The sequence below is a fragment of the Gymnoscopelus braueri genome (assembly GCF_963280865.1).
Source record: "Gymnoscopelus braueri genome assembly, chromosome: 5".
Classification (NCBI taxonomy): domain Eukaryota; kingdom Metazoa; phylum Chordata; class Actinopteri; order Myctophiformes; family Myctophidae; genus Gymnoscopelus; species Gymnoscopelus braueri.
The window spans coordinates 3,657,249-3,667,410 of record NC_137606.1 but is presented as its reverse complement, the minus strand read 5'-3'; the positions used below and the strand labels follow the sequence as shown (position 1 = coordinate 3,667,410).

At 42.3% G+C, this 10,162-nt stretch overlaps 1 protein-coding gene across 1 annotated transcript; it reads left to right on the top strand.

Annotated features, from left to right (window-relative positions):
• Positions 1-700: 700 nt before the first annotated feature.
• Positions 701-4,310, top strand: her13 (hairy-related 13). Its single transcript, XM_080427903.1, has 4 exons — positions 701-998; positions 1,687-1,773; positions 2,358-2,439; positions 3,002-4,310. The coding sequence occupies exons 1-4, from the start codon at positions 909-911 to the stop codon at positions 3,478-3,480; spliced, it is 738 nt and encodes a 245-aa protein (XP_080284029.1). The 5' UTR covers positions 701-908; the 3' UTR covers positions 3,481-4,310.
• Positions 4,311-10,162: the final 5,852 nt, after the last annotated feature.

Below are 10,162 nucleotides of genomic sequence, written 5' to 3'. Positions count from 1 at the left end.
TTGGTATTGTAGGCCAACTTGCAAAAATACAGTTCTAATTCACAAGCCGATCAAACTCTCAACTAGTTGTGGTGCGACTCCTGAGCTTGTAGGTCGGCTATTTCCACAATTTTTGAAATATATTTTATTTCACTTTTTAAAAAAAACGCTCGAATACAGAAATGCATTGATATTTAAAAAAAAAACTGTACTTCGTAATTTGTACTTTTGAATACTTGAGTATAGCTAGTCTGTCCACCGTCACCATGTAAAACAATGGTTCCCAAATTTGATCTCCCCAGGACAACTAGTGAAAATAGCAGATCATTTTAATGTATTTATAAAATCATTTTGAAAAATAATTTTATTTATTTGTGTCTGCTTTAAAAAATATAAAATGTAGGATATTTACTTGCGACCCATAAAAATGTGTCCGCAACCCACGAAGGGCTCCCGAGTCCCGACCCAGTGTTTGGGAACCAGTGATGTAAACAGTGGGGGTAAAAAAAACGGTGCCGCCGGCCCCCTAACACACAAGATGATCATCAATAGGCCTACTACAGATCCTCGCAGTAGACGGGCCGGTAGACAAAGGAGTGCGTGTTGATTGGCTGCCGCGGTGTGTGCGCTCCGTTGTCCCCCCCTACAGGAGCGGCCAGACCCCCTATTCATATGCTAATGACTCCCTATAAATACAAACAACAGCTACCCAACACGTCTCACTGGGATCGCACAATAAACAGAGGGCGCCTCGCCTGAAGTATTGATTTTTATTTCCCCCCCACACGCACGCACACCCTCACCGGTTCCTGTTGCCAGCTGCCCCTCATTCTCGGATTTGTTGGATCTTGGACTGATCGCAGTGGAACCGCGGACATAATACGGCGACCTGTGTGCAGTGCACCGCGTTGGGCTCCAAAACATCATCGATGATGGCCCCTTCGCCTCGACCCAGCAGCCAGACCGGACTGGAAGGGGACGAGGATGATGATTACTGGGTTCAGAAAGGGGACAGAAAGGTAGGCAGCTCTACACGTAGGGGCTCCCATTTGGAACCTCTCCCTCCGCTAGCTCCGAGATGAGGTCCCGCTGCGTTGGGTGCCGGCAGAGTGCGACACCGGCCAATATTGTTGATTTTTTACCTTTTTCCGCACATCGTATCCAAAAAGTAAAGGTATTTCCCCCCTGTTCTCAGATGTTTTACATTTTAGCGGTAAATACATTTTAAGTGACGGGTTGAAACAAGCGTTTAAATCGCTTATTTAGTCAGCCTGAGCCATGTTTTCCCGATGCAACCTAACGGGAGCAGCACTGCGCATAAGGACTGGGGTTGACTGGCCACAGGCTAGACTAAATAAGCGATTTAAACGCTTGTTTCAACCCGTCGGTTACATTTTCTTTACCGCTAAAATGTCAAACATCTGAGAGCAGAGGGGAACACCTTTACTTTTTGGATACGATATGCGGAAAAAGGTAAAAGAAATCAACAATATTGGCCACCGTTCACCGGTGTCGCACTCTTCCGGCACCCTACGCAGTGGAACCTAATCTCGGAGCTATACAGCGGGGGAGGGAGAGGTTCCAATTGGAGCTACTTTACACGATACAATCCTATCCATTTGTATTGTGTATGGGCGCACTTTATGAGCCACTGCTGGGTTATGATCGCTGTCGTTACACATTTATAACACATGTTTCTCCTTCCAGACCAGAAAGCCGCTGGTGGAGAAGAAGCGACGGGCTCGCATCAATGACAGTCTGCTGGAGCTCCGGACTCTGCTCACAGACACAGACGTAAGCAGTGGTGGAGAAGCAGTACTCAGATCTTTTTTACTTCAGTAAAAGTAGTAATACCGCAATATAAAAATACTCTCTTACATGTAAACGGCATGTTCAAAATGTTACTTGAGTAAAAATACAAAAGTATTGGCATCAAAATATACTTAAAGTACCAAAAGTGAAAGTACTAAAATGTTTGAAAATAGCAGATCTACAAGTGCGACGCCTTGTGAGCTTGTAGATTGGCTATTTTCAAATAGCCTATGTATAAAATAGGGCTGAAGTGGTTAATGTATGTTTTATAATATAATAATTTATATCTGCAAAGTAACTAGTAACTAAAGTTTTCAAATAATTGTAGCGGAGTAAAAGTACAATATTTGCCTCTGAGATGTAGGGGGGTAGAAGTAAAAGTATTGAAAATTGGAAATACTCCAGTAAAGTAAAAAATACCTCAACATTGTACTTAAGTACAGTACTTGTACAGTACTTGTTACTTTACACCACTGGACGTAAGCAGCCCATAATGTGACCAATGTGAACTTTGATTCATAGCTGGGTTGCTAATCGGAGTCCAACTCGTTGTCTTTTCTTCACAGTTTCACAATAAGATGGAGAACGCGGAGGTCCTGGAGATGACAGTGAAGAAAGTAGAGGACATCCTAAAGAATCGAACCCAAGGTGAGAGCAGATGGTATTCGCTGTGAACTGTTTATGATGCCTGAACCTCTATATCAGTGGTTCTCAACCTTTTAAGGCCACGAGCCCCCAAAATAATCATATTTAAACTGGGGACTCCCCACCCTGACAAGCACTTGGAGTGTAGGAGTTGAAGCACTACATTTAGTTTTACTCGGTTCCACAGATAAATATTGAGGCTCACAACGCCTCATGTTGCGAGGCGTTCTGAGCTTGTAGATCGGCTATTTATCCTCTGTCTTATATCATTTGACAATTTGGCCAATGTTTGACCAGTTTCTATAGTATATTACTTTTGATGCAGTAATGGTCTTTTTCTTGGCTTTTGGTTCAGCCACAAACATTCTCGTGTCAATGACCCACACATTGTTGAACCCCCATCCGAAAAGATGTTGTGCCAGGCATCTTCATAAGAGAAGATTTGCGTTACAAATTAAGCAAACTATTCCTCATCCTGCTGGGGACCCCACTTTGAGAACCACTGTATTAGGCCATTTTACCAATAAGGTCTAACCAGGTTCTCTCTCTCTCTCTCCCCCCACAGAGACTGATGTACAGAACAGAGAGTCCAGTGAAAGGTTCGCAGCGGGCTACATCCAGTGCATGCACGAGGTCCACATGTTCGTGTCCAGCTGCCCGGGGATAGACGCGACGGTCGCGGCGGAGCTCCTCAACCACCTGCTGGAGTGCATGCCTCTGAACGAGGACCACTTCCAGGACGTGCTGATGGACTTAATGACGGACACAAATTCTTCTTCCGGCCAGAACGGCGGCGGCACTTGGAGCGCCGGCGAGGCGCTCTGCTCCGCTCTGGCCTCGCCCGGAGGAAGGAGCACCTGCGGCTCCTCCGCCGCCTCCATCTCCAGCGGCGAGGACCTGTCGTGCTCGGACATGGACGACACGGAGAGCGAGCACAACCAGAGCTGCTCCAGCTCCACCACCGACGGCATGGAGAGCCGAGATTCCCCCGGCATCATGCCCACTACTATGACCTCCTCCGAGTCCATGTGGAGGCCCTGGTAACATTGTCAGCCAGCCTATAGCCTATCGTCATCACCTCTGGGATGTGTTATTAGTGTGGAGTATATAGGCCTACCCCGAGGCCAAGGTCGTGACTTTTCCCCCTATACCCGGAGAGCATCGTCGACGCAGGAAATTCACTTATAGCGCAATGGAGGGGATACAGGAAGAGTGGGCACCTGAGAAATGTGAAATTGGCTCTTTTCCCCAAAATGTGAAAAAGTACAGAAGTAGAAAGTATGCCTATGCTTTGGGAAATGGTCTAACAAGTAGGCCTATTGGTTAAATGACTTGAACATGCATGGCACATCATTATCAGACCTAAATGTACCCTTCAACTTTTTGTTTGTGCCATAATGACTGACTATCCACAGGTTTTGTAGCAATTCGTGAAATGTTAAGCCTTAATGTAAAATGTTCAAGAATGTTCAAATCATATATAGCCTACTTTACCAAAGCACGTTCATTCTTTATTATTATTCTTTTCTTTTCTTTTTGGAAAAAAAATGCCAATTTAACATTGAGAAGCCTCAGGTGCCCACTCTTTTACCCAACAGAGAGTAGTAAAAAGGAAGGATTTGCATATTCAATTGTTGTTTTTTGTAAATAATGATGTGTATAAAGGATTCACAAGGACAAAGCTCTTTTAGAAAACCGAGAACTTTGGCATGCGACCCATATAAATATTTCTATTGTAGCTATTTAAGGCCACAGAGGCCTGTAGTTTATTTGCCCCATAGCCTCCTCCAGGATGTCGTAATGATGTAGACGTACGCGTGTTTTGTTATAAAAATGTGGAAAAAAATTTGATTAATAAAGTAATCTAATGCAAATGTCATCGTTCAATGCCCTTAATTAATAGCTGACAATTAAAACGAGGTTTGTGCAATAAACTGTATGTTTATGGCCCATTCAGTTATGCCCATATAGGCTAATTGATTAATGTAAAAATGTAAGTGTTCACAATGTACATTAACATAACACAAAACACAAAATGGGGGGGGGGGGGTATAGCAGTTAGGGCAGACCTAGCAGTTATTTGATTGTCTTTGTCGATTACACAAAAATGAATCGCTCATTGTGTCTATGTAGTTTGTCATTATAGCTGTCATTGGTAACACCTGTGAAGGAAGTAAGGAGGGGGCCCAATTTTTCCCCAATACGGCCCGCTGTGCATAAAGCCTATTGGTTCAACGTTGAGAAATATATGTGAACAAAAATGAATGTCTGCTCATTCTGGTTCATGTTCAAACCTTGCTTCAAGTCTGTTCAAGTCTAGTCTAGCCCCATAAAAGACGCCTCCTGTGTGCACATGAAAGGGTTCCACACCTTTGCCTGACCAACCCCTAAGAAGTGTTGTCCCTCACACCTCTAGATAAAATGACCATGTTCCACAAAGGAGCGTTAGATCCTGTCGGTCCTCCTCCTAACTAACTAACCCCCGCCATCAGAGGGGAAGCATTGTGTTCTGGAACAAGCCGCCACACAGTGGGGGAAGAAGTACTCACATTTTGTACAAGTACAAGTTTGGTATTCAGTTTTGGGTAAAAGTACAATATTGTACAGTATTGGTATCAAAATATACTTAGAGTACCAAAAATAAAACTATTCATCATTATGCAGAAGGTCCCATTTCACAAGTTTTCTAAAGCATAAAATGTATAAAAATCCCTTTGAAATAGCAGATCTACAAAGCGACGCGTTGTGAGCTTGTAGATCGGCTATTTTCAAATAACCAAATAGGGCTGAAATGGTTCATGTATGTTTTGTAATAATAATCCAAATCTACTAAGTAACTAGTAACTCAAGTTTTCAAATATTTGTAGTAGAGTAAAAAGTACAATGTTTGCCTGTGGGATGTAGTGGAGTAGAAGTAAAAGTATTGAAACTAGGAAATACTCCAGTAAAGAAAGAAATACCTCTAAATTGTACTTAAATACAATACTTGAGTAAATGTACTTAGTCACTTTCCACCACTGCTATATATATAGGCCTATTTCTTACTATGGTCCCAGGCTGATGTTGTCACCCTCTCAAAGGGAGAAGTAGCTCACAAATCGGATTAGCATTGCAAGCCAGGCAGCCGCAGGGGGTCTTGTAGCTGTTCACACCTGGGTCACAAATTGGACAGGGTGTGAATGTTGGTGGTGGGGCCATTGAAATGGGAGGGGGTGGGGGAGGGGGGGACAGGGTGTGAATGTTGGTGGTGGGGACATTGAAATGGGAGGGGGTGGGGGAGGGGGAGGGGGACAGGGTGTGAATGTTGGTGGTGGGCAGTGGTGGAAAAAGTACTCAAATGTTTTACTTAAGTTAAAGTATCAATACTGTAGAAGTACTCTGTTACAAGTAAAAGTCCGGAATAAAAAATGTACTTGAGTAAAAGTACAAAAGTATTGGTATCAAAATGTAGTTAAAGTACCAAAAGTAAAAGTACTAAAATGTTTGAAAATAGCCGATCTGCAAGCTCACAACGCGTCGCATCGCGGCGCGTTGTGAGCTTGTAGATCGGCTATTTTCAAATAGCCTAGGTATAAAATAGGGCTAAAGTGGTTAATGTACGTTTTATAATGTAATAATTTATATCTGCAAAGTAACTAGTAACTGAAGTTTTCAAACAATTGTAGTGGAGTAAAAATACAATATTTGTCTCTGAGATGTAAAGGAGTAGAAGCAAAAGTACTGATAATTGGAAATACTCCGGAAAAGTACAAGTACCTCAAAAGTGTACTTAAGTACAGTACTTGAGTAAATGTACTTAGTTACTTTACACCACAGGTGGTGGGGGACATTGAAATGGGAGGGAGGGGTACAGGCGATGATCAAAGCTGTCGGTCTTGTGTGTAACCATGACACAGGAGAGGATCTGAGGAGAGCCACAGAGCCGGCTTCTTTTCCATGCAGCTTTTCAAAGGGCGGAAGAGACAAGGGGGGGGGGGGTGCACTGAGGCCATAATGCTCCAGGGCCTTTAATAAGTAGGGTCATTTTTCTTCATTAATTTATACAGGATAGGCCTACCATACTCTGCAAATATAGCTAGACTCATGCTGATATCGGTGGGTAGCCCTGACACTGACAGCTATAAGCTGACTGTAATAGATGTCAAGAGACCCTTTCGTCATATGATTGATTGTGTTGCAGCAACACACCTAAATACCGGCCACCTAATGGTGATCGTGGCTTAATTGACCTAGACAATGACACACTGGACTGGCTTGCTGCAACGGAGCTGACATACGACAGAAGAAGAAGCAGCAAGTAGCAACACACAACAAACACAACATATCCTGATGATCTGCTTGTCGATCTGTTATTTTGGCCATTTAATTATTTGTTGGAAAAATATTGCCCTAATTAGGAGGGACACGTTGCTTAGGATAGGATAGGATAGGGTAGGATAGGCCTAGGGAACATTTGACAACGACAACATGGAAGATCAACCTAAAATCCTCATGAAAAAATCTATGTGTAAAAAAGTTTATCTATGTTAACCAAAATTGACAGTTGACACACCACATTATAGGTGCTTTAAGTTATATTTTATTGTTAATATAAGTGCTAAATAAATTCTCTCTCCTGATTTGATGAAACTGATATAGTACCAAGCAAGATAAACAGATCAGAATATAGCTAGAGTTGACCTAACCATTCAACAAAATAAACCTCTATGAAATAATTTTATATTACATAAAAAATGTGAGGGAGGATTTGCATCCAAAGCCTGCATGAATTCGTGGCAAATGCATTCTGAATACAAAAGATGTGTGAGATGAGCGCATTGGCATATGGTGCTGATCCCTGGAGACTGGCTGCTTCTCAACGGTCTGTAGACTGGTGAAGAACAATCACAGTTGACGCAGGAGTAAGGTCATGCTCTGCTAGCAGCCAACCCACTCTGGCAGATTGACTTTTGTTACTATTTGCCATTGACTACAACTCATGAGCGTTTGTAGTCCTGGGAGGCATATGGACAAAAAAAGCCAGTCAAATGATTCCATCAGTAAATTTATTACAATGTCTCAAACAACACAATATTCTCACCTACAAAAATGCACAAAACTGTGCAAGTTTAATATACCACAGGCTCATGCAGTGGCAAAGAAACAAATTGATCATACATATCATAAGGTGATGGTACCGTGTGTATGAATTTACTGAATAAATTACTTCCTATGATGACCCACATGCGCGTAATTCATGTAAAATAATTCCCTCCATGAGACCTTAGAAGATGGGTAAGGCTTTTAAAAATGTGCAACACCGTTCCCTGCCTCGCTTAAGTCTTCCATTTACAGCTGATGTCCTAATATCAGTTTGCAGTGAAAGATCATTCATGCATTTTAAATGCATTACATGCATGTGGATCAGCAAAATGTAAGTCCCTGGAAATACATTTTGCACAAAATAAGAGAAAAAATACAAATATAGATAATAGTTGCCATTTTTTTGGACGATATATTTGTTGGCTGATGAGAGCCTGTCCTATCCATTCCTTCATACATTCATTCATTTATAGTGATAGGTAGCCCAGAGAGATGTGGAGGCCACCGTTTCACAGTGTCCTCAACATCCCTTTATGTCTTTTTAACATCTTTACAACTGATGTCTGACCCGACTGAGTTTGTAGCAGTGAGGACAAGTCGGTTTGGCGTGTCAGGGCCTTAAGGCAGAGCATACCCCCCATCCAGAGACTCTGTATACCCCATACACTGGAATTGATTAAGTATCTTAACTCCATCCATTGCGTTTTGTCCACAAACATATCAGTACATCCTATGTTTGTTATTATTCACTACTTCACCTGTTTCAGAGGTAGGTCCACAATGACACTCCATAAACTATTGAAATGGGGAACAAAACAAAAACACCTACACACATACACAGAAGTAAAAAATAGACGAGATTGAGACGAAGAAAGAAAACGAGTTCTGACAAATGACAAGAGTAAACGCAAAATAGAAAAGTTACAATCATGGAAACATATTAACCAGTGACATGACCTTGGTCCAGACTATGTTCCTATACAGGCACAACCCTCACAGGTTTTATCCCAGTGCCTCAATTGTTCCCAGCTATTGCAATAGTGTGTACACCGTCTGTAAATGGAGCCAATATGGATCCTAGCTTACTTAATACTTCATGTAACGCGACATGGGTCAAACATCTTGCACAACACACATCCTGTTCGGATGTGGGCACAGCCGTGCACTACCTTGGACTGCATCATATAAAAAAAATAACATACCTTCCTATAGAACCAACTGGCTGTTAACACATTGAGTACCAGAGGTTTTTTAAAACAGGGTAGAGCCAGTGCCAGCATATTTAACGATTTTTTTTATCGTTAAAATCGTCACAAAATATTTTCTGTGATCACCGTCCTCACGGTGATCCCCTCATTACACACACACAGGGGTCTCGTAGAATCGAATCGAAAAGAAAAGAAAAACATTCGGTAATCCGTTCCATAGTTGCAGCCAGTTGAAAATAGCATGTTTCGCCAAATATACATAGAAAAAAAATAATACACGGGAGCCGAGATACAGGCTTTTAAAGTAATAAGTTAACCAGGAAGTGGATAGGAGTCTAAATCTTCGAAAAATAACATCTCCTGGTGCTGTTTTTTTTTTTTTTTAAACGGCCATAGCCATTTTTGGCACTCAATGTGTTGTTAAGATACAGAGACAACAAAATACTTTTCAGTGCTGATTTGAAGCTTGAGTTCTGGTATTGGTAACAAGAAAAACAGCTTTCACAGTACACAGGTAAATACATGTCTTCAGAGGCCAACACTGCTGTATGAGGTCACACAGCGAGTGGTACAGGCAAGTTAAAGTTTCCGTTGGAAACCTGAGTATAGAATCATTAACTTGTTAACCGCCAGAGTAAAACATCGTGTATAGCCGACCTTGCCAGCGATTCTGAGCGTTTTCACTAACCTTTGAAAAATCATAGAATATTCTTCTTCACAACAATCCATCCACCTATCGCTTTAACCCATTAAGACCTGAAGCCGATTCTACAAATCTCTAAATCCCAACAGTTTTCTAAAAAAACGTATGTTGCTATATCAGTGGTTCTCAAACTTTTTCATAATTGTCAAGGACCCCCACAATTATATGTATTTGGCCGCGGACCCCCCATCTCACAATATTTTGTTCCAGGGACCCCCCAGAACCGATAAAACAACTCACAAAAACAGATAAAGAGGCCTGTCGCGGCAAAGGTTTTCAAGTGCGTGTGTGCATTAGGCACATAACTTCTTATCTCACATCCACAATGTGCGTGTATGTATGCACGTATATCTAAATGGGCAGGGACAGATGCAGCAATGGCCCAGAAGGTAGAACGGCCACCTTGGACCCGGAATGGCTACTTCCGGTTCGATCCTCCTGGCTTCGTGTCAAAGTGTCCTTGAGCAAGGTGCTGAACCCCTTGCATAGTTGCCTCCACCGTCTCCACCGTCGGTGTGGAACATATTAAGTTCACATACATTTAAAGGCTTAGTGGCCAGGTCATACCAAAGACTCTAAAAATGGGACCCAATGCCTCCCTCCTTGGCACTCAGCATCAAGGGTTGGATTGGGGGTAAGTCCCTGCGACATGCTAGCATCATGTCCAGGGGTTGTACTTGTACATCAAGTAGCCTTACGCTAAGGAAACAGGAGATAAGACTCCTGTCCTATG

Excerpts from the sequence above, each read along its gene's own strand:
- her13 (XM_080427903.1), top strand. The coding sequence starts at position 909 with ATGATGGCCCCTTCGCCTCGACCCAGCAGCCAGACCGGACTGGAAGGG. Across the intron at positions 1,774-2,357 it reads CTCTGCTCACAGACACAGAC|TTTCACAATAAGATGGAGAA; the intron begins GTAAGCAGTGGT and ends TTTTCTTCACAG. Across the intron at positions 2,440-3,001 it reads CCTAAAGAATCGAACCCAAG|AGACTGATGTACAGAACAGA; the intron begins GTGAGAGCAGAT and ends CTCCCCCCACAG.